General features: G+C 35.5%; 2 protein-coding genes across 5 annotated transcripts; one reads left to right on the top strand and one right to left on the bottom strand.

Moving 5' to 3' along the window:
- Nucleotides 1-145: 145 nt before the first annotated feature.
- mbtps2 (membrane-bound transcription factor peptidase, site 2) lies at nucleotides 146-8,063 on the bottom strand. The gene is made up of 11 exons (XM_051098829.1): nucleotides 7,851-8,063; nucleotides 6,279-6,427; nucleotides 5,781-5,919; nucleotides 5,580-5,683; nucleotides 4,470-4,597; nucleotides 4,195-4,313; nucleotides 3,934-4,114; nucleotides 2,592-2,686; nucleotides 1,738-1,933; nucleotides 1,582-1,657; nucleotides 146-1,114 (listed from the first exon to the last, which is right to left on the bottom strand). The coding sequence occupies exons 1-11, from the start codon at nucleotides 7,923-7,925 to the stop codon at nucleotides 892-894; spliced, it is 1,485 nt and encodes a 494-aa protein (XP_050954786.1). The 5' UTR covers nucleotides 7,926-8,063; the 3' UTR covers nucleotides 146-891.
- Nucleotides 8,064-10,202: 2,139 nt separating this feature from the next.
- Nucleotides 10,203-24,169, top strand: smpx (small muscle protein X-linked). Of its 4 annotated transcripts, none has more exons than XM_051098043.1 (6): nucleotides 10,688-10,787; nucleotides 12,660-12,849; nucleotides 17,136-17,197; nucleotides 21,015-21,101; nucleotides 22,484-22,618; nucleotides 23,152-24,169. In XM_051098043.1, exons 3-5 carry the CDS (start codon nucleotides 17,159-17,161, stop codon nucleotides 22,607-22,609), a joined length of 252 nt encoding a protein of 83 aa, XP_050954000.1. In that variant the 5' UTR covers nucleotides 10,688-10,787; nucleotides 12,660-12,849; nucleotides 17,136-17,158; the 3' UTR covers nucleotides 22,610-22,618; nucleotides 23,152-24,169. The 4 variants fall into 4 exon arrangements, with proteins under 4 accessions (XP_050954001.1, XP_050953999.1, XP_050954000.1 ...); XM_051098041.1 differs by having other exon boundaries at nucleotides 10,693-10,787; nucleotides 17,133-17,197; XM_051098044.1 differs by lacking the exons at nucleotides 10,688-10,787; nucleotides 12,660-12,849 and adding an exon at nucleotides 10,203-10,274 and having other exon boundaries at nucleotides 17,133-17,197.
- The last annotated feature ends 103 nt before the right edge of the window (nucleotides 24,170-24,272 follow it).

Raw genomic sequence — 24,272 nt, 5'->3', positions numbered from 1 at the left:
TGCAGTAGTGTGCAGTTTCGTGCTATGCCTAGTCCCTATATATACAACACTGTATGCATTTTATTTTCAGTTCAGATTGTTTTTAAGATGCACTCAGTTTTTTGGTTGATGCTACCCTAGCTGGTGGTGACCATCTTGAACTGTATATTGAAACCTAGTGGTGTGGATGCAGCATCATGCAACAGCAAACATTTTCAGTTACAGATGCCATTGTACAAATAATTTCAGCATTGAGTTAAAAATCAAAACTGAGTTAAATGCTCAGTTACACAGTTTTCACTGAGATAACACAAGCAAATTTGGCTGGAGATTTTCAAATTTCTATAGATTACTCAGTGCACCTGTTTTATTTGCTTCTCAAATTTCCCATCTCAGGTCATTTTAGTTGGCTTTATTTATGCAGTACACTTGTAAATGTTTGGGTTGAGCTGATGTGTGAACTACAGACAATTAAGAAAAGAATGTATAATGTAAAACTACACATATTATGTGTGGCTATGTACTTTAGGAAGACAGAGTCCACACAGGCAAGTAATGCCCATGGAATCCTCCATGTATTTGTTGATATCAGTTCACATGATGAAGTAAACACACTTTTGACATGTATTTATCAAAGGGGCACTATTGGCACTGTCCTGAGGTCACTGAGTAAAATCATGCAGATTCAAGATCATTTTTACTGCTTGTTTCTAGGTCAGCCATTCAAACCTAAGAACACATCGATTAAGAGTTGTCTCGAGTACAGCAGCACTTTTAACCCTCCGGACGCCGTCTCAGGGTGAGCAATCTGGCAATTACCAACAAAGGTAAAACCACCTTTCCATTTGCTCAAGAAGGTTCTTCAATAAGCAATTTCCCCCAAACGGTCTGATTGGAGGAGACACCTATATGTTACCGTGCCGTGACCATCCACAGACCCAGAGCCACATTGGCCGCTAGAAGGGCGCTGCCTCCCAGAAGAAAAAAGAAGCCGATCAGCTCTCGGTTATTCCTTTCTGGGATCACAGAGCTCAACGTGGCTTCTAGAAACGCTGTGAGCATCCATTGGCCATCCAGCGCAAAACACGGGACAGCGTTTACCACCGCGAGGGCCCCAGACAATGAGACGAGGTATCTCAACACACAGGAGGTTAAGGCTAGTTAACAGCAGTATACCGTTCAAAAGCTTTTAAAGGAATAGTTCACCCGAAAATGAAAATTCTGTCATTAATTACTCACCCTCATGTCGTTCCAAACACATAAGACCTTCGTTCATCTTCGGACACAAATTACGATATTTTTGATAAAATCCAAGAGCTTTCTGACCCTGCATTGTATTCTCGTAGCTTCATAAATGTCACATGGACTATTTTAATGATGTCCTTATTACCTTTCTGGGCCTTGAAAGTGTCAGTTGTCTTGCTGTCTATGCAGGGTCAGAAAGCTTTTGGATTTTATCAAAAATATCTTAATTTGTCTTGGATGAACGAAGGTTTTACAGGTTTGGAATGACATGGGAGTGAGTAATTAATGACAGAATTTTCATTTTCGGGTCAGCTATCTCTTTCAGAGTGCTGTAAATATTGAGTGTGGGAAGGATACTTGCAGAAAGTCTCCAGCATGACAGGCAGGTCTGGATGAAGAAAGCCCAAACGAGGAACGAAGTTGGTGAGACTCACTAAAAATAAAGAAATGACCATGTTTAAAAATAAGATTGTTGGCACAAACCTTATTGAATTTGAACAGAATCTGTCTGACCTGAATATTGTAGGTGTGAAGGGTAGCCGACAAACAGCATGTCTGTTTGGGGTGGGTGTTTGACCCGAATCAGTCTGGTCTGGTTCTCCAGAGACGGGATTAAACACAAGCTTGGGATGAAGTCTGTTTGACAGTCTGTGTTGGTACGGCATGTACGGCTCGCTTCAATGGTCTTTCTGACCGGCAGGCAGGCAAACTAGCATGGGGGGTAAAGCAGTGATAGTTTAAAGTGTCAAAAATACCAAGATTAAGATGACAGCAATGCAAAAATGGATCAGTGTTTTCAGATATTTTTGGATATCTCTTTCAGACATGCAAAGACTTGTTATATACACAATATGTGACCCTGGTCCACAAAGCCAGTCATAAGTAGCATGGGTATATTCGCAGTAACCAGTAATACATTGTATGGGTCAAAATGATCGATTTTTCTTTTATGCCAAGTAAAAATCATGTTCCATGAAGATATTTTGTACATTTCCTACTGTAATGTATCAAAGCCTAATTTTTGATTAGTAATGCATTGCTAAGAACTTAATTTGGACAACTTTAAAGGAGATTTTCTCAATATTTTGATTTTTTTACACCCTCAGATTCCAGATTTTCAGATGATGTAAAAATCTCAATTTATAAAAAAATGACTCTTATGACTTTTGTGGTCAGGGGTCACATATTACATTGATGAAATGTGAGCAGTTTAGTAATAAGATGCCATTATGTGACAATGCAATATAGTTATTGCTAATACTAAGAGGAGCAAAGATATTAGACTAACATAAGTTTTAAAACAGTTCTTATTTGAATAAAATTCCCAATACTAACTGGGACCATTTCATAAAAGATGCCCGTCTTACCAATTTGCTCTCAACGTTATTACTATAAGAGAAGCAGAGGTCTGTCAAGCTGTTGTTCCCACAGCATTCCATAGTGCCATCGAGACGCTTGAATGCTGAGTGGAGGAAATCAGAATCAGCTAACAAATATTTGTAATATTGAACTTAAACATCTGTATTTACACTACCTTTTAATTTTTTAAAAAATTTTTTTGAAAGAAGTCTCTTCTGCTCACCAAGGCTGCATTTATTTATCAAAATGACTGTAAAAACATTGATATTGTAAAATGTAAATCACAGAAAAAAAAAAAACACAATGTGAAATTTTCTGGTATTTCACATTTTAAAAAAAAAAAAAACACAACACAACAAAACAAAACAAAAAAACACTTTTGCAAACTAGTCCTAGGTTTCAAACTATAGCAGAAAGATTCCAATAATTATCAAAAAAAAAAAAAAATTGAACCTTCACCGTCGCAAAGGGCGTCAAACTGTTCGAAAGGGGCACCGCCACTTTTAGTAAAATGCCAATAACTCCTGAACGGAATGAGATATCTCCACCAAACTCAGAACACTTACGTAAGAGCTCAATCTGAGATTATTTTGTATCATACGATATACGTTAGAACTCCTCATTCCGAATACTTTGCCTCTAGAACCACTGCTGTCAATCAAGTTGTTTGTTAAATGACTGAAAAGATGTAAAAAATCTACTTTTGTGAACTAGTCCTAGGGCTTTCGCTCACTCTGGAAATCAAAAATACTGCAGTACAATTCTCTAGGCCAATAATTATTTTAAAAAAAATGTTGAAATTAACCCGGTAGGAAGCTATAACGGGGTCGTTTAGAAAAAGGGCATGTCCAAATTTACCCAAAATCCTGTAAATCCTAAAGGAAAACTAGAAACTTCATGAAACCTGCTGAGCACATGTGATAGATGATTCTAAACAAGCATGGAAAGTTTTAAGGGGATCGGACCACAGCGTGTGCTATAACTCATAACTGTTAAAAAACATAACATTTCTATGGTAAATTATCTGGATTTTCCAAAAAAAAAAAAAAGCTTTTTTTAAAAACATTGATTTAGGTGGTTACAAGCTTGACTTCATATGTTAATATGCTGATTTGGTGCTTTCAAATTTATTTTTATCAACAGTTGTGCTGCTTAATATTTTTGCGGAAACCAAGTTAGTTTTTTCAGGATTCTGGTGAACAGAAAGTTCAAAAGAACAGCATTTATTTGAAACTGCAACAATATAAACATCTTTACTGTCACTTTTGATCAATTCAATGCATCTTTGCTCCATAAGTAATCATACTGAGACCAAACTTTTAAACAGTACAGTATAATGCTGGTCAGTACCTCTTCCTTGTGTCCAACTGAGCTGCAGTTTGGCAGTGTGAACGCAGTATCCCGTCTGACGATTATGGGATAGATGCTGAACACAGCTGTGCCAGTCTTGCACTCCCTGAACAGTACAGTCCTCCAGCTGGGTAATCAGATCTCCTAAAAACAGCCCACGAGGTCCACTTGAAGGGGAGCCCTATAAAAACAAACCAAACTGATCTCAGACACTAAGGACATCGTCTAAACATAAAACCTACAGATGAAGGGTGACCTGACCTCCACCACCTCAGTGACAAGCGCCCCTGCTCCAGTGTAATAAAGGGGAAACAGGAAGATGGGCAGCAGGAACAGGAAACTGAGGGCCACAACACACAGCATAAAGTTGTGCCATACACCTACGCAAAGACAGACAATGTGGAAAACGTTATATACGTTTATAAAGGAGTAAGAAGTGGTTGAACAAAACGTTTGGTTTTGAAATAATGTCATCTAGTGGATGTTTTATGAACCGCATGTGCAAGATGGCTTTGTGCTTGTTTAAAAAGTCTTACCGGCACAGAATATTCTAAGCTGCTGGATTGGAGAGATGAGGTTCAGATGTGTGGTGAAGAGGTCCACAAATGCTCCAGGATAAACCACAAACATGAACATGCCAAAACCATTCAACCTCACCTGCTCCCTTAGAAAAACATGAAGAAACATCTGTTTACACTCCACTTAAATTTAAAGGGATAGTTCACCCTAAAATGCTATTTTAATGATGTCCTTACTAACAAGCCAAGAAGCACTTTACTTACATTACATGCAGACTTCAGAGAATTTTACTAGTCAAATGGGGTTAGATTTGAGTTTGCAATGGAGCAGTTTGACCCAAAACTTCTGATAGTGCTTTACAGTCACTCTCTTTTCTCTCACAAATGTGCATGCAAACTTTACAAAACTTAAGTATTATTATGCAAGCAATCTACAAGATATGAGACATTATAAACAAAAATTAACTTAATGTTTGCGACTCTTTTTAAAGTGAACAAAATGTTTGCATTTATGCAAAAATCGTAAGATTTACTCTGTAAGAATTTCAATATATGATTGTATAGACAATCTAGTTTTTGCTCAATTAAGACAGTTTCATCTGAAAAGCTGCAAGAATTGCAACAAGATTCAGAAAGTTACTAACCTATTAACCTAGGCTGACTTCATGTGGGACAAGAAAGTGTTGTTGAGTATTGAGTTACTACAGACAGAAATTTATGGAAACCCATTTCTGCCACAGAATTAGAAATAAAAAAGGTAATTGCAACTTTTTATCTCACAATTCTGATTTTTTTCTCACAATTGCGAGTTTACATCTCACAATTCTGACTTTTTTCTCAGAATAGTCAGAGATAAACTCGCAATTGTAAGTTATAAAGTGCCATTTTAAGGGAAAAATAACTATTTCTATTTATATCATGCAATTCTGACTTCATACCTCAGAATTGCGAGTTTGTATCACAATTCTGAGAAAAAAAATCTGAATTGCAAGGTGTAAACTCGCAATTGCGAGAAAAAAGTCAGAACTGTGAGATAAAAAGTCGCAGTTACCTTTTTTATTTTTATTCAGAGGCGGAAACTGGCTTTCATAAAAATTACACATTATATCTTTGAGATGATTAATTTACCTCAGTGCTGCCACCCCATGGCCAAACTCATGTATGACTCCGCTGACCAAGATGGCAATGAAAAAATAGGCCAGCTGACTGACAGGAAGGTTCACACCAGGCACCTGATGATAAAACAAATCATCAATGGTTCACACTTTAATTGCTGTTCAAACAAAAACGCACCATCATCTAATTTCTATACAGATCCTTTGTACTCACCACCACTTGCAAGACCTGTTCATGCGACCCCTCTGGTGTCTCTGCCATCATTTGCCTCAAAGTCTGCAGCAACGTTTTGCTCAGGAGACCCACAGAGCCAAACATCGCCAGAACCCCGAACACCATACCAGCACTGAACCTGAAACAGTGACATTAAAGTTTGTGGATATGTGTGGGAGGGAAGAGGTTATACATAATGCCCTGCTCTCATCATAAGCAGCTTAGGAATTTTTTTTGAAAGTCCTCAAAAAAATAACTAAATATCATCACTGTGGATTTAATACAGCAACAGCCACACCGATAGAAACCAAAGGAAAGCAAAAGTCTTTATATCACACAGTACAGTTTATATTGAAAGATGTTGATTTTTAATTCAGAATCACATGAACAAAATACTGACAACTCTGTATATTACAGCAATAAATGTTAGAGAGCTCATAATAAGCATCACTGTCATCTGAACATGCAAAAAACTGATTTGAGAACAGTTAATCATACCAGATGTAAAGAAAGTGAGGGTTGAGATGAGCACATCTGGCAAACAGACGGTTGAACATGCCAGTGTGCCATTTAATATGGAACGGAGAGAGAGTGAATCCATTTGAGGATAACCAGGATTCATAGCGGTTCTTCACCGAACTGGATGACTGAAAGTGAGAGCAAGAGAGAAAGATAGAAAGAAAAAAAACAGTAGTTAAGATGGGATAGGAATTTATAATGAGGTACACTACCAGTCAAAAGTTTTTGAACAGTAAGATTTTAATTGTTTTTTTAAATAAGTCTCTGCTGCTCACCAAGCCTGCATTTGTTTGATCAAAAGCACAGTACAAACAGTAACATTTTTTTTACTATTTAAAATAACTTTTTTTATTTGAATATATTTTAAAATGTAATTTATTCCTCCAGTCACATGATCCTTCGGAAATCATTCTAGTATGCTGATTTGGTGCTCAAAAATCATTTATATTATTATTATTTTGAAAACAGTTTTTTTTAAATAAATTTAAAGCATCCTTGCTTAATAAAAATATTAATTTCTTTCACTTCTTTCCAAAAAATAATCAAAGAATCCTGAAAAATCCCCCCTCTCTCTCCCACTTCCTGTCAATTCTGATCTGTCCTGTCGCAAGGCAAAAAATAGATCTTTACAAAAAGAATACTAATAATAATAAATGTTTCTTGAACAGCAAATCAGCATTTTACAATGATTTCTGAAGGATCGTGTGACAGTGAAGACTGGAGTAATGATGCTGAAAATTTAGCTTTGATCACAGGAATAAATTACATTTTAAAATATATTCAACTAGAAAGCAGTTATTTTAAATAGTATATAAATACTAATAAATAATAATATAAAATATTTCACAATATTACTGCTTTTGCTGCTATTTAAATATAAAAAAATGCAGGCTTAGTTAGCAGACAAGAATTATTTAAAAAAAAAATTAAAATCTTACTGTTCAAAAACTTTTGATTGGTAGTGTAGGTACAATAGTTAGAATAATATATAAATATTTATATAAAATATGATTTTCTCATCATGTGTTAGCAAATTATATCTAAAACCGTTTTTAAATTCTTACATTTGAATAAAATCTTACATTAGTTAGAGTAACCGCATTATGATAATCATAAAGAATTAACACTGAATAACTTTTAAAGTGGCAACTGGAAAAATGGACTAAAATATGGCAGTACCATGGTACAGTAACACATAAAATAATAACATTATGATACTTTGAGATATACAGTGTATCTAAAATTATAGTGGTACGAGGTAAACCATGGTAGCTTCACGGTATGATGCTAAAAACATGTCACGTATCAAAAAAAAAACGTGGTAGCATCGTGGTACAATGTCCAAATATGTTTACTCGTTTTTGTAAATGTAAATAAAATGGTACATAAACATGGTACAAGTTCTGTACAATGGTTTTACTTTACTTACATTCCTTAAAAATCTAATGTCTTTGACAAATGAATTACATTCGCACTAGGAAGTATCAATAACAATCAATTCCTCTGTGTTGTCAATACATATCAAGGTTTGTAACGGTGAGATCCGCCTACCCGCAGCAGCGTGTCCGCCAGATATACAGTACACCAGCCGCCCATCACACACACCACCACCGCTATGGGAATCATGGCACACCGGGCTGCATGCGTCTCAAGAGCGTCCAAATCCAGAGACAAATAAGCCTACGATTCCGATTGTCAAACACGGCACCACACATCCACTCTGTACAAAATACCCGTGAAAGCCGTCGCTTCCGCGTTTGCGTTAATGACGACGTCCAAACGCAGTATTACTAATCGAGCCAGACTGTTTACTTTTGTCAGGGCATATAGCGGCTCAAAATCACAGAGCAATCGAGCACGTAGCTTTTAGTGATAGGAAGTTCGAATCATTTCCGTGAATCGGTTCTTTTGAACAGAACGATTTAGTGATTTGTTTACTTGATAGCGTTGTCCTGCGTTTTAAATTTTGATTAAATAAGGGTCTTTATTGTAATCTGTGCGTCTGAGTTTAGTTTGTTGCTGCTATGATTCAGCTAGTAAAACATTAAGTCATTTAAAACCTAATATAATTTGCATTACTAGTAAAAATACTAAAGTCGATTCTATATATAAAGAGTTCAGATGCAAAAGCAGCTAAAAGCCATCTCGGTCAAAAATGAGATAATATTACTGAGTGAATGCTCCTGACACATAGTATACGTCCATCAAATACTTTTACTTTTACTTTTACTTTGTACCAGTACTTACATAGAAAACTATACAAAGTAGCCAGAAAGAAATGCTAATTTTAAAGAAATACGTCAGATGGACTTAGAGGCTTTTGCATCTGAACTCTTCATATGATTTTTGTGACCCTGGATCTTAAGTATTAAGTAGCACGGGTATATTGGTAGTAATAGCCAAAAATACATTGTATTGGTCAAAATTATCAATTTTTCTTTTATGCCAAAAATCATTATGATATTAAGATCATGTTCCATGAAGATATTTTGTAAATTTCCTACCGTAAATATATCAAAACTTTATGATTAGTATTATCCATTGCTAAGAACTTAATTTGGACAACTGCAAAGGCGATTTTCTCAGTATTTTGATTTTTTTGCATCCTCAGACTGATTTTCAAATAGTTGTATCTCGGCCAATAGGATAGGATAGGATATTGTCCTATTATAATAAACCATACATCAGTGGAAAGCTTGTTTATTCAGCTTTTTCAGTTGATGTATACATCCCATTTAAAACAAAATGACCCTTATGACTAGTTTTGCGGTCCAGGGTCACGTGTTTTGCTATACAAGTCATACATTTCCAGTATGTTTTATTTCTAATAGCCTGGCTATTGAGCGAAACAAAAAGCATAGGCTAGTTTATTTAGACTCTGCATAATTTTCATAAAACTTTTTAAGTCAAATTTTCGTTTTCACTCCAAATGCTTTTACTATCAGCTGGTGGGGTGTCAGAATTCGCCACAACACCAGTTTCGTGAGCCTGTTCGACTGATTCGACTGACACACAAAAGCGATTTGCTCTTTGTTTCTATTTTGTAATGCAGCTAAAAAAACCTACATGTGCTTTTAATTTGCATTTGCTGAAGCATGAGATCACATTTTATTTGCACCATAGGCCTATCTGTGAAGTATACTTTACTTTCCAGCTGAACAAATATGCCCTTAACTTCAATAATGTGGACTCTGTGGTTTTTGTACTCGCAAGACTTACTTTTAAATGTGCCATTTAATTAAAATGTATCAGGTATTACTGTTGACCTATAAGCAAATGATGCCAGTCAACCCAAAACCATGGTCGATTTGTGACTAAAGGCAGTAAAACATGACAAAGTGCAGTGGTTTTGAACGTTAAGCACATGGGAATAAATGACGTGTTTGAAACTGTGATAACTCCTCGCTGTCATTTCCATCCGGGAGCCAGTCCTAGATGGGGGTGATCTTTTCTGTCCCTCAGGCGGCTAAAGGTTTTATGAAATGATTTATCTGAGATGGTGGTCTAGATAGACAGCAATTACGCCAGCCTTTTATGAATACATAAGAGAGGATGCCGCTGGTTTCATAATGGCATGTGCCCATAAGGAGGGATTAATGTAAAATAGACAACAGTGTCATGCTACTAATATTCCACGCGCCTTCTATGATCTGCCAATAATATTTGCATTGTAAAATCATGCATTTAGTCACTTTCGGGTCACACTGCAATGTGATCTTTGCACGTCCTTATTGCACTCACATTAAAAAGGATTCCAGGATTTAATACTTATGACCATATGTGTTGCATGGCAGGATGAGCAGGAAGTTTGTGATGCCAGGTAGAGGGAGGAGTATTCAGGTGAGGATTTGCATAGCTCTGCTGTCTGTAGAGGACACCTTTCCCATCAGCTCTGAGCTCCAGTAGAGGTTTACACTCAGCAGTGAAGGAGTGAGTAGGATCACTGGATCACAAGTCAAGTCCTAGTGGCACCAGGTAAGGACAGAAGATGCTTTGAAAGTCTTTAATTTTCCGTTTTATGATTGTAGTTGGATATTTAACCTTGCAAATAGTTTGTTTAGTGCATTTAGCTCAATCACGATTAACATTTATGCATTTGGTAAATGCTTTTATCCTTGTGAGTGTAAGCAAATTAAGTTGCTAGCACCAAGTTCTGTGCAACTTTCATTATTTGTTTATACCTGTCCATTTGTGGGTCAAATACAGCCTAGTTTGAGATCTGAAACGCCTCTAAACTGGCAATGCTGCTACCACTGGGAATGGGTCGTCATGTCAAACAGTGGTCCAATCAGGCGTCTCCCTGGGCTCTGCGTGCTGGAGCCTAAATTAGGTCATGATCTTAATAAGTATTGTCGCTCTGTGATTCTCTGACTGCGTGGAAGAGAGCAGAACAGGACCTTACAGAGAACAGGCAGGGCTTTTGACTGGTTATCATAGTAGAATACAAAGCAGTGAGGAGGTGTGGACCTCACGCTGGCAGCTGAACAGGTAAGGGCACCGCGGGGTCATGATATCAGGGTCCGGTGTCGTGCAAAGGTCAAAGTCTACTCATCTATCACCATTCACTCGTTCTGAACTCTCTGTTTTCTTCCATTTTCATTATCTAATGTAGTAATGCTCTAATTTGTACATTCAGGCATATTGAGGACATTTCAATCTAGGTTATAGTCTCCTAAATATACCCAGTTAGCACACATTTATATATGCAAATGTGCATCTTACACAAGCTTGGTGGCAATTTAAATTAAACATTTTAAATTTATGCTGTTGTAGTTCTGTTATAGGCAAGTTTATATATATATATATATATATACATGATATATATAATGTTTTTAATATTAATTATATTATTATTTTATTTTATATATGATAAATTAATAAATTATATATGATGATAAATTAATATATATATATAATTTTTGTTTTAATATTAATTATATAAATAAATAAACTTGTCTAAGCATGTAGGCAATATTAATTATTGCCTATAAATAAATAAATAAATAAACTTACCTAGTCATCTTAGACTTTTTGTGTATATATAGTATGTATAGTAAATGTCTTTTAATAATTAATATTAAAAGACATTTATTACAAAAACATTTATTAATAATATAAATAACCTTTTTTTTAAATAAATAACTGGTATAACATAATATATCTGTAGTAAATTATGTATTTTAAGGAACTTTATTTAGACATAAATAAGTTAATAAATATATAAATATAAAACAATTACAAATAATTATAAATACTATAGATAGATAGATAGATAGATAGATAGATGTTAAAATACCAATATTTTATATTATTATTATTATAATTACTACTAATAATAGTATTACTATAATAGTATATATTATATAGTAGTATTACTACTAATACTATTATTAATATTATTATTATTATTTATGTGTCTATAATATTCGTCATTAGATTTTGTATTTAATATTTCAGGTTAGTTTGTTTATATTAATATTAAATAAATATTTTATGTATATAAAATAAAATAATGTCTGTAAATAAAATTGTTAAATATTACAATTATTATTACAAATTATTATTATTATAATATGCAAGTTTATTTCTTTTTAATATCAATATAATATAAATAATCATGTTTTCCAGCATGATTTGAAAATGATCTAAGGACCTTATATAAATGGAAGCAAAAAAAAAAAAAAAAGAAAAAGACCATTTGTATGAAGGATTCACTTGACCAGTGACACAAATTTACTTGATTAATGACAGAAATAGCACATAATATTCTTACTAATTTTTTTCTTATTCAAAACTTAATTTCCATGTTTAATGTGCATTTTGAATCCGAGATTCTCACTCACAGACCTTTGGACCCCACTGTACGTGTATATAGTGACAATACTGTGATTGAGGCTATAATGGATCATATATGTGACCCTGGAACACAAAACCAGTCATTGAAACTGAGATTTTACATCGTCTGAAAGCTGAATAAATATTTTGTTTGTTAGTATAGGACAATATTTGACTGAGATAAAACTATTTGAAAATCTGGGTGGGTGCAAAAAAATCTAAAAATTGAGAAAATCACCTTTGAAGTCCAAATTAATGCATATTACTAATCAAAAATTTAATTTAGGTTTATTTACGGTAGGATATTTACAAAATGTCATCATAGAACATGATCTTTACCTAACAATAATATTGACCCTGTTGCTACAAATATACTGGTGCTGGTTTTATGATCCAGGGTCACATATAGTGTCTGTAAAGTGGACAGTCAGGGTGGACAGAAAGCAGGTCCCCTCTGTGTATCACACTACTATTTATAGTGTGAACAAATCCCAGATATGAGCGGAATCCCCTGCTCCTCTACAGCCTGGAGTGAGGGACAGAAAGAGAGAGAGAAAGAGAGGTGCTGTTGAACCGAATCAGAACCGGACCACAGAAGTCAAGACTGCTTTAGTCCATTAAGAGAAAGACAGAAGAGAGAGAGAGAGAGAGAAAGATTGGCATTTGTCCTGTCTGTCTCACAGCGGGGAACAGCGGTTTACAGTTACGCCAGCAGGTATGCAACTTTTGAGGACAGAGAGGATGTGTGTGTGTGTTCATATGCATGTGTGTGAAACTATAACAGTGTTAAGGTCACAAATAGTGGACGGCTTTTCTTTAGCTAAATGATGTCAGGTAGTATTATGATGAGATGAAATCTGCTTAAATCAGAACAGAAGTTTGACCTCTTTACATTGACCTTTCCCTTAGCTTCCTCTAACAGTCCACTCATTTCGTAAGAAATTATGATTTATGTGTATGTTTTGTTTGCGGATGACTCTGATGATGACTCAGACCTCTGGCAGGATTCGGGCCTACATAACACGCTCGAAAACAACAGGCAGGTTTAATTTGAACCATAACTGTATTTTACATAAGCATTAGCATTATGTGATGATACGCATGTAAATGATATCTTTTTATGTCTGTCTCGTGGTTTTGGCGCTGGAGAATTAGATCTAAACACTGGGATGACGTTTGATGATTTACATAATAAACAGTGCTATTCTGGATAATACATTCAATGAATTTCGACCTTTTGTTGGACGTTGACCATTTTGAATACACTTTTTCTTGTCAGACTGGTTGGAAAGGTCTAGAACGTCCGGGAAATTTGCAGTCATAGTGGAAATTTAATGCAAATAAATTGCGTCTGTGAAACCATTGTGGGAGTTCTTGAAAAGATTTCAGTATCTGGTGGGTTTTGTGATACCGTACGTGGATACATTTAAAGTTTGAGATGGAAGGTAATTCATCTAGAAGGTAAAAACACTATTTGTTTTTGCCAAAGGTGGTTTGGGCCTAGTTTTATGCTTCAGTTCAGTTCAAACAGTATATTTAGTTTGATCTTTGACTGATATTTTGGACATTGAGACGTTTAAAGGGGTATTTTGGAGGAGTGTTGGACAGCTGCTCTGTTGCTCATTGAAAGGTAAATTTAGCTCAACACTCGGCAGCAGTGACTCCACTAGTACTAAAGCATTGCTGTTGATGTGCAAACAACATCCCTGGTTACGGTCGCTCAGATTGTGAACCTCTCTGAGTCCTTACCGACATGGTCAATCCTGGCTGCCCCACCGAGACCTGTATTAAGTTAAAAAAGAAGAGAGACATTGAAAGACAGAAAGCACTGCAGATGCATTACCATGCATGACGGCTGTACACACTCTTATATCCCAGGTGTTCTCAGCAGGACGTTCCATCAGCAGCATAACCGAGCAAATTACAGGCAGAAAGCCCCCCGCGAGCACATAATCAAAGCTCATCTGCCTACAGCTGTGTTCATTAGGACACTGGATGATTTTACATATTTTCAAACAGCTTTCTGTCAGAGACACAAAATTAGAGTCATTCAGCATGCATTCTCCTCTGTCTGAGTGGTGAAGGTGAAATGTGTTTGTTTCCGTGTCGGTAAGTATGTAAATGTCTTCTTTTTAAATTTCCCTCCAGGTCATTCCTAGGAAATGCTGCTTTTTTATTGCACATCCACCAGTCATTATCATTATATGTTAGTTTCATAGAATAACACTAATGAAATTCTGTACATTGTATATATTTATACAACAGTTCTTTCTGGTCCTCGAATGTGATTGGCTGAGAGGGATGCGATATTCTACTGATACTGGAACTTCAACCGTTTCACTGTTTGCTGTAGTTCTCAGCGAATCTCATGGCAGACGCCTAAATACTGTTTTTGTGTCATGGAATGTAGTTTTAAGGTGGACATGTTTAGACTTCAAATATGCAGTTTGATAACATTTGATGGTTCGATGTTTCCGGATATGTGAGCTCCAGGGTGTCAGCAGTCGTTCAGTGCTCATGAACCCGCCTAGAGCAGCCTTACCTCGGGCAGATCTTCTGAAATTTGCCGCTGGCTCTGATGTCTATATAGTGGTTAAACATGAGATATAATTCATTTCTAGGGGTGGAAATTTTCTGGCACTTCATGATCCGATCCGATTCTGATTCTGGGAGTCACAATCTGATTCCAAAACGATTCTTGATCTACATTTTTCCCCAAATAATTCTTCTGCTGTGCAAATACATCTTTACAACCTTACATTTTAATCAAAATTGCAGTTTATTTGCTTTTTGTTTATAGTTGGAATCTCTGTATGTCAGTACTGCCATCTTAAATGTACGGATGTGAACCTTCCCTGGTTTCATGATTCAATTCAATTACAATTTTCATTATCAATTCAATATCACTGTGCATCACATTCTCAGTTTTCAGTATTTCTGCACTTGGCTACATTTTCGTAGAAATTTTATAGCAAATTTATTTTGTGCAAACCATTTTTTTTTATTATATAAACAGGCTAGTTTTTAAAACAGTCACTTATAAGTGTTCTTTAACTATTTGAAAGTTTTCAGACAATAGTTATGGGTTTTTCTTTTTTTCCTCAGCATTATTGCCCTTTGATTATTACTGATATCATAGACAGTGGCAGCTTTAACAGACTGTATTTACACTAATACACAGATATATTTTGATATATCAAATGTTTTATCCTGCTCTGAAAACATAACTCACTGTGTCAACATCAATTTCATATAAAAGTATTCAAAAATGGAAGTGCATTTAACCACAGCCGCAATCAATCTTAAGGACAACAAACACAAAGTGCACGTGAATGTCCATCAGTGCGCGAGTTTCGTGCATCTAATAGTACTGCATTCCACACGGCATTAATGAAAGCATATCTAAAGTAAAACACGGCAGGTGGAAGCACACACTGTCAAGCAATGCGCACGTGTCTAGCAGCTTTCATACCGACTGCGGAAAGCGCTGCAATATGAAACCTATTCATTTCAATTGCTTGCGCCGTGTGAGGGCGGCTTGTTTCTGCATCGACCAAAGCGCCAAAGGACAGTCTGTGTACTTGGCAGCCATATTTGCAATACCTCCAGGCAGCTCATACAAGACCAAGTCCAATCAAAGTGAACAGGGGAATCCTGAAATCTCAAAAACGTCTTGCTGTACTACATAAATTACATATTTTAAATCGGCAACAAAATCTGAAATTAACTGCCCTAAGAATGTTGTTTGTTATGCTCAAATAGCATTTAAAAGCTTATTTTACAGGCTAAACCAGTCTAGCCTTATAGTTCTATGGGAACTGAAACTTCTATTGGCCGTTGCAGTGACGCAATGACTTTGCCAATCAGTGATTGGGTGTTTCATTCAGAAGGTGGGACTATTTTGCCATATTGCACGTTTCTCGCATTCATAAACATAGGAGTGACGCAGCCAACAAATGAACTGAGCAGCGCTGTCTTCAGAAAACACCTTTAACAGATTAAAGGATAGTATGACAAAGATATCGCTTTCCTCAGCGGATATTCAAACTAATGTTTTATTGTGAATATGAGATTGAGCTTAAGAATGAAGGTTGTATCAGATGCAGGTAAACACATTTGTTCAGTCCATCTCTCTCATAATACTCTACATAATACAGTGTGCTGTTAAAGCAGTAGTACAGTAAGCTTTTATAGAAGCAACTCAACGTTCCTTCGTTACTAGTTCTAAAGTGATGTTTTCGAATTAGTAATGGAGGCTTGGCCTCAGCTGTTAAACTGTCAACTTGAGATGTGAATCTGTGGAAGGAAGTAGTTCTGCACAAAAGAGTTTTTTAAAGACACTCCGTTGTTTCTTATGTATTATGAACTGTTATATAAATGCAACATCACACTCGTAGCCGTGAGATATGACTGAATATCGGCACACTGTGAGAAAAAACACTAGTAATATCATGTTTAAAAAAAGTGATCTGAAGTGTCACCAACTAAGCTCAAGCGAAAACTCAATCTATTCTTTCTCTTTTAATTTATCCTAAAAATTCAACAAAATTCCTACTTCAATGAAGCATATGTGATTGCTCCACTAAGTCTCTCTGAGCTATTAATGTGCAGCCACTGAGCAATAAACTTCCCCTTAAATTTCCATCAAAAACTCATGCTGAACCTGCAGCATTACGGATTTATTCCTTTACAGTAAAGTAGATATTCCACCTCATATTGCATATCCACTATAAAGTGGGTGTAGGTGTGTGTTATCCCAGCCCTGTTCTCTCCATGTTAACATAAATGATTCAGGGGTAAGAGCTGCTACCTGCTCCTCACTGCAGGAGTCACTAAGCAACTGAAAGACTATCCACGGGCACCTGAGAGCCGCAGGGGGGCTTTACTTTTCCCCGGATCCCTGTAACATATACACACAAAATACATGCATTCAAACCCACACCAGGACAGTCTGTCCAACTGATCAATGCATTCGGTCTCTTTCTGTCTTTTCTACAGCAGGAACGTGGACACAACTGCACAGAATGTCTAAACAGCCATCGACTAACGTAAAAGCCCTTCAGGTGAGTATTACACCAGCTGCGTGTGTTTTGTTTGAACATAATTTAAGAATAGTGCGAGTTTTGAACTTCTGTTTTGATTTTATTAGCACTAAAATGATTCCCAGTGTGCTCGTCTTTGCTCAAAAACACTCCAAGATGTCAACATTAAATATTTTAATCTGAAAAGCCAGCCCATTTTGAACACTGAGTTAGAACTGTAAAAACACATTTCAATGTACATTGCGCTACAGTACTCACACAAGGCCATTCACAAGTACATGAAATACATTATGGTGTTGATGCATGTCCAGCTTTTTCTTCTTCTTGGTAGGAAAACATTTCTTATCCAAACAGAAACAGTTTATATAAAAATAGACTTGTACACTTTAATTAAAGTCCTTACAGCCTTTTTCCTTTTGCTAACCGGTATATACAGTTGATGGAAAAAATATGTGAACCCTGTGGCTTCAACTGTCTGCTTAAATGACCACAAAAATATGTTTTCATATCTATATTTTACACATGTAAACATATGTCCTCTGGCAGCATAAACCTTCATTAAAAGTTCCTTTATGTTTAATAAAGACATGAAAATGTATCATTGTTTGTGTATTGATGTGACATAGTTAAAAATCAGATCACATTATGACTAATTTATGTTGACAACCCAAAGGGTTCACATATTTGTTTTCCTGCAACTATATGTCTGGCTAAGAGCAATAATGTAGACAGAACAAAATATTTTCAACAGTTCACCACAGTGTAGGGAACAATTTTTACAAACACTCAACACTTCAGCCAAAAATAGACACCTTTCACCTTTATCTTTTCATAAAAACTCTCCATATACACATGAACCCGAAAAAAAAGCCCAAGCATACACAAGATTCAGGATACGGTCCGTCAGAGAGCACAGATAGAAGGAAGACTGGTCATGCATGCAAAGACAGGAGCACATGGTCACTACTGTACAACCAACAATCAGATTTCATCCAGCAGCCTATATAGCCAGAGAAATAAAAGAAGGAAACAGAGTGAAAAAGAGAAGAAACTCAAGGGTTTGATGTACTGGACCATGAAATGCATGCAAAATTGGAGTAAAACCAAGAGCATTGGGATTGGTCGAGGGATGTCACATGCTTTAATCAAAACACTGAATTGCAAAACTGTAAACTGAACTGAGTGTTTGACCTTATGAGACCAATACAGCAAGACAGTAAGTAAATTTTGCATTGTAGGATTATTTTTTATTAGAATTAAACATTTTCCCCTCCAAATTTTCATTACCATAATGCAACAAAATCTCCATTCTCATTTCTTTAAAGGACAAGTTCACTTCCAGAACAAAAATGTACAGATAATTTATTCACCCCCTTGTCATCCAAGATTTTTCATGTCTTTCTTTCTTCAGTCGTAAAGAAATGTTTTTTTGAAAAAAAACATTTCAGGATTTCTCTCCATATAGTGGACTTCTATGGTGCCTAATGCAGTTTAAATGCAGCTTCAAAGGGCTCTAAACAATCCCAGCCAAGGAAAAAGGTCTTATCTATCAAAACGATTGGTTATTTTTAAAAAAAAAACTTTTTAAACTCAAATGCTCATCTTGCTCATCTTGAGATGTGAATCTGTGGAAGGAAGTAGTTCTGCACAAAAGAGGTTTTTAAAGACACTCCGTTGTTGTTTCTTATGTATTATGAACTGTTATATAAATGCAACATCACACTCGTAGCCGTGAGATATGACTGAATATTGGCACACTGTGAGAAAAAAACACTAGTAATATCATGTTTAAAAAAAGTGATCTGAAGTGTCACCAACTAAGCTCAAGCTAAAACTCGATCTATTCTTTCTGTTTTAATTTATCCTAAAAATTCAACAAAATTCCTACTTCAATGAAGCATATGTGATTACTCCACTAAGTCTCTCTGAGCTATTAATGTGCAGCCACTGAGCATTTATTTAAAAAAAAAAAACTTTTTAAACTCAAATGCTCATCTTGTTTAGCTCTGCATGTACTCTGTGTATTCTGGTTCAAGACAGTTAGGATAGGTTGAAAAACTCCCATCACATTTTCTAACCCTAACCTGAACCCTAACTTCAAAATCGTCCTACATCGCTGAAGTACCGACCCAGTGTTTACAAAGTTAACATGCAAAGAAAATCAAACGCCCTTTACAAAAAAGGTTAAACAGCGATGTAGGATGATTTTGAAGTTGGAGAAGAAAATGAGATGGGAGTTTTTCGACATACCCTAACTGTATTGACCCGGAACACACAGAGTACACGCAGAGCTAGACAAGATGAGCATTTGAGGTTAATAAGTATATAAATTGTCATTTTTTTTTTTTAGAAACCATTTCACTAGATCATTTAGAATCATTTGAAGCTGCATTTAAACAGCAATTTCTTTAAGACTGAAGAAAGAAAGACATGAACATCTTGGATGACAAGGGGGTGAGTACATTATCTGTAAATTGTTGTTTTGGAAGTGAGCTTCTCCTTTAAATGTTTATTATTAGTATTACATTTACATAAAATTAAGAAAAACAATATTGAAAAATAAACCAGTTGGATAATGGTAATTAATTTTAGGGGAAATGTACTTAACTGTTGTGACAGATCGCTGTATGCCTCAGGTGAAACAGTATGTGAACTGATCATATCTTCCTCTTTACTATTTATGGCGTAACATAAACATGAATGAACATCAGAACATCTTGTTTCAACCGCAAAAAGACGTCAATACATACTGTTTCAAGTCCATCAACGTTAACCTACTCTCCTGTCTGGTTTGTTTGTCGGACAAAATGGCAGATTCTGCATTGTGATTGGTCAGATCGCCTGTCAATCAAACTCCTGGGTGAAGGGTCATAAAAATAATTCTACTTATGCAAAATTTATTTTGATTTTGGGACAAAATGTGGCCTTGTTTTTGTGAGATTCACTGAAATGATAGGATGGTTGAGAAAAAAAAACACAATTTAAATAATCCAGATCCTTTCTTCCTAATGTAAAGCTGTAAACACACATTTACATTTTCACAATTGTGACCCTGGACCACAAAACCAGTCATAATGGTCAATTTTTGAAACTGAGATATATACATCATCTACAAGGTGAATAAATAAGCTTTCAATTGATGTTTGTTAGGATAGGACAATATTTGTAAATCTGAGGGTGCAAAAAATCAAAATATTAAGAAAATCGCCTTTAAAGTTGTCCAAATGAAGTTCTGAACAATGCATATTACTAATCAAAAATTAAGTTTTGATACATTTACAGTAGGATATGTACAAAATATCTAAATGGAACATGATCTTTACTTAATATCTTAATGATTTTTGGCATAAAAGTAAAATGAATCATTTTAACCCATATAATGTATTGTTGGCTATTGCTACAAATATACCCATGTTACTTACAACTAGTGTTGTGGTCCAGGGTCACATTTGGGCTTCGTTTTCATAATACATGCTTCGTTTAGATGGCACATAATAAAGACCAGACTGAAAAAGACAGGGCCTCTGCAAACAGAGGCATGTCTGTCATCTCAATGTTTTATCTGTGTTGGCCACAGCTCATTTCCATACAGGCACTTTGCTCTTTATGAAAGACAAACTCCAGCAGGAAGACACGTCCAGCAGGTTTTGTGGAAAGGTTTGGTTTTGACAACTACGACCATTGCACAATATTACGTGAGCTTAAATGACTTTGGTACTCTGGTGATTGGATTATAGGCATGGTTAAAAGTGGAAATGAGCAGTGTCAGGGGTGGATTCACCTCCAGGTGTAGCAGCGATGGTAATTGTCTCATTGGATTTTCTTGTTTGTCTCAAAGGCCAACCTTAATATTCCGATGGGGGCTCTGCGTCCTGGGGCGGGACATCCTGTGAAGAGGAGAGAAGATACAGTAGATGCAGAGGAGGTTAGTTTCTGCTGGAAGAATGCTCACATACACACATTTACACAGTGTTATAAATAAACAAATAAAGACAACTGTAATCAGATGGAATTTAAATGTAAATGAAAATGAATAAATAAATATTACACATAAAGATAGCTTATTTTTGAACCAATTCTGTAATACAGTACCAGTCAAAAGTTTTTGAACAGTAAGGTTTTTAATGTTTCTTCTGCTCACCAATCTTGCATTTATCTGATCCAAAGTACAGCAAAAATAGTACAATTTTTATATATTTTTAAAATATTTATTTAAAATAACTGCTTTCTATTTGAATATATTTTAAAATGTAATTTATTCCTGTGATCAAAGCTACATTTTTACCATAATAATGGTAAATGTTTTTTGAGCAGCAAAACAGAATATTAAAATGATCTCTGAAGGATCATGTGACTGAGTAATGCTGCTAAAAATTCAGCTTTGAAATCACAGTAATAAATTACATTTTAAAATATATTCAAATAGAAAGCAGTTATTTTAAATAGTACAAATATTTTTTGCTATTTTTGTTGTATTTTGGATCAAATAAAAAGGTGAGCAGAAGAGACTTTTTTAAAAAACATTAAAAATCATACTGTTCAAAAACTTTTGACTGGTAGTGTATATAGAATTTTTTTAAAATTAGATTTACATTATTCCTAATAATGATTATCTTTAGAATATTTTTATAATGTTTTAAAGTCAACATAAATACCATCATGACGTACTAATAAACACAACTGAAGATGGAAAGAAAAATAAATAAATAAATATTTTACATAAAGTTAGCTTATTTTTGGACTAATTAAACATCTTTTAATTATACATTTTATTTATTTAGTTTTCAGTTCTGTAATATATACAATTAACATTATCATATGTACATTATCCCTAATGATAATTATCATTATGATATTTTTAATGTGGTGCAGAACTTTTTACAATGTTTAAAAATCAACATAAATACTATGATGAAGTACTAATAAATACAATTTAAATTTGTTGCAAAAACCTTTTTGCATACAGTAATGAATATGAATGAAGTTGGATAGAAAGCAGGAAAGAAAGAAAACAAATACTTTATGACAAATAAGCAACAGATGGATGTTTTACATTGTAATTAATGTAATATGTGCAGTAATTTTTACAATGTTTATTTAAATGACAAGTACTAATAATCTATTGAAATATAATTAGATATGCTTTATAATTTTTTTAATCACTTAGGAGCAAATTTAATATCACCCTGTGCTTTTAAAATAAGCTTCATTTTCATTTGATAATTTTAAAATGAAGCAAACTATGACACATTCTTGAGAAATTTTGTAAGGGCCACTCAGTAACATCTCTCTCAATTGTTTTCATAGGCGTCCCCAGTGACTCCAGAGGAGAAAAAGCCCCTGCCAGGTGCTGTGAAACTCCCAGGCCCCGCAGTCAACCTCTCCGAGCTCCAGAACGTAAAGAGTGAACTCAGATGGGTCACCAAGGACTAAACAACATAGGTAAATCTGACAGTCAAATACACACACTCACACCCTTTTTTTCCCATCTACCATTTTTGGTTAGTCAAAAAACATTGTTGGTTCACATCTTATTTACACACACACACAAATACGAGCAGAAACAAAAGAGCAATGGTTTTTCTAAATGCGTCACATCGAAATCATCTAGAAAGGCTCCATGCTGTTCACACAAATGACCACATGGTGTCAGTAGCTGTAAATATAGTTTGCACGTGTTAGCGTGCATATGTCAGTGTGTGAGTAGGTGTTTTGTGAGTGTGTAAAGGGGTGTGAGGGCGAATCAGGCTCTATAAATACCCCACAGATCAGTGGGGCAGTGAAAGTCCGTCTGTTGTGTGCAGTCCCAGCATGCCGCACCAGACCTCCCAATTATAGAGCACAACATGCTCTGTGACCCACTCTGTGTGTGCGGCAGAAAAACAAACAGAATTTGCTAAGCAAACTACATTGAGATTATACTATGTTTTTAGTACCGGTAAACCAAATTTAACTAATTCTTCTCATTTTCACAGGTGACTCCACCCCCATTTTATCCAAGGATTTGGTTACTATCTCCATCCAATCAGGTTTATGCATTTACCACAAACTCCCAGAGAATCGGTCACAACGGAATCAACGACAAGCCTTAATGATGACACTACCTACTGACCTGAGAATAATTAAGGGGGTGGATGCTATCGGAGCAAAGACTGATGGGAATTGAGCAACTCGAAGCTCTGAACCAGGGTTTAGTCTGGCTAAAATAGGTCATCACTTTTTAAACCTCCCTGTTTCTGTATTTTGTTTTAAAATGTACCGTGTGTTTAACTTAAAGGGATAGTTCACCCTGTACCCTCATGAGTGAACTATCCCTTTAAAGTTTCATTTTATAGAAGTTCTGTATTCTCCTGCTACCATTAATGAATCATAACACAGAATACATGAGACTGAAGACATTAGCTAGTATGATTCATCTTAAAATTCCTCCATTCTCCATAAAAAAAAGCCAGATTGTGTCTCAAAACAACTCGAACAAATGTGGTACCATAAAATCAATTTCCTTTTACATCTAGATGGGATTAATATGCAAATTATTGCTATAAATTTGATTAATTAGTCAGAATGTCATGCATTTAATTTGATTAAGTTTCCTCCGATTGACAGCCCTACTTAAAACGCCTCGCGCTGCAGGCTTGTTTTCACTCCCTACACATCTCTTTCTTTATCTATGGCTTTGTTCTTGTGTGTTGCAGTACATGAGTAGGCTGTTGCATAATAAAACATGATTTCACGTTCTCTCCAAGAGCAAACCCGTAGGAGGAAGCCAGCACTTGTTATCCTTGAACAAATAGAAATGGATTTCAAATGCGCACCATCGGTTTGTTATGTACATAAACTGCGATCTGAGTTTAAGAGTGTAAAGCTGCTTGTCTCCTCGCCTGTAAATCACATCATGTGTGTCTGTATTGCTCTGTGATCTAGTTTACTAGCAGCAGGTGTCATGACCTTTGGGTGAAAGTGTCCTTATTAAAGATCATGTATTGCTCCTTAGATCAGAGTCGGTCTGCATTGAGAGCTGGGAAATGCATGCATAATTCAGAACTTGTTTACATATGAATTTCTTCATTTGTAAAGCTCTATGTTCTGTAAAGCT

This window comes from Labeo rohita, chromosome 24, assembly GCF_022985175.1.
Source record: "Labeo rohita strain BAU-BD-2019 chromosome 24, IGBB_LRoh.1.0, whole genome shotgun sequence".
Lineage (NCBI taxonomy): Eukaryota > Metazoa > Chordata > Actinopteri > Cypriniformes > Cyprinidae > Labeo > Labeo rohita.
Note: the sequence above shows the minus strand (reverse complement) of the source record. Positions and strands in the feature narration are given on the sequence as shown.

Bases quoted from the DNA above. Each gene is read 5' to 3' on its own strand.
- mbtps2 (XM_051098829.1), bottom strand. From the start codon at position 7,925: ATGATTCCCATAGCGGTGGTGGTGTGTGTGATGGGCGGCTGGTGTACT. The intron at 5,684-5,780 runs GTGAGTACAAAG...TTTTATCATCAG, and splicing joins AACAGGTCTTGCAAGTGGTG to GTGCCTGGTGTGAACCTTCC. The intron at 1,658-1,737 runs GTCAGACAGATT...CTTTATTTTTAG, and splicing joins TTCACACCTACAATATTCAG to TGAGTCTCACCAACTTCGTT.
- smpx (XM_051098044.1), top strand. From the start codon at position 17,159: ATGTCTAAACAGCCATCGACTAACGTAAAAGCCCTTCAG. The intron at 17,198-21,014 runs GTGAGTATTACA...TTTGTCTCAAAG, and splicing joins CTAACGTAAAAGCCCTTCAG to GCCAACCTTAATATTCCGAT. The intron at 21,102-22,483 runs GTTAGTTTCTGC...TTGTTTTCATAG, and splicing joins ATACAGTAGATGCAGAGGAG to GCGTCCCCAGTGACTCCAGA.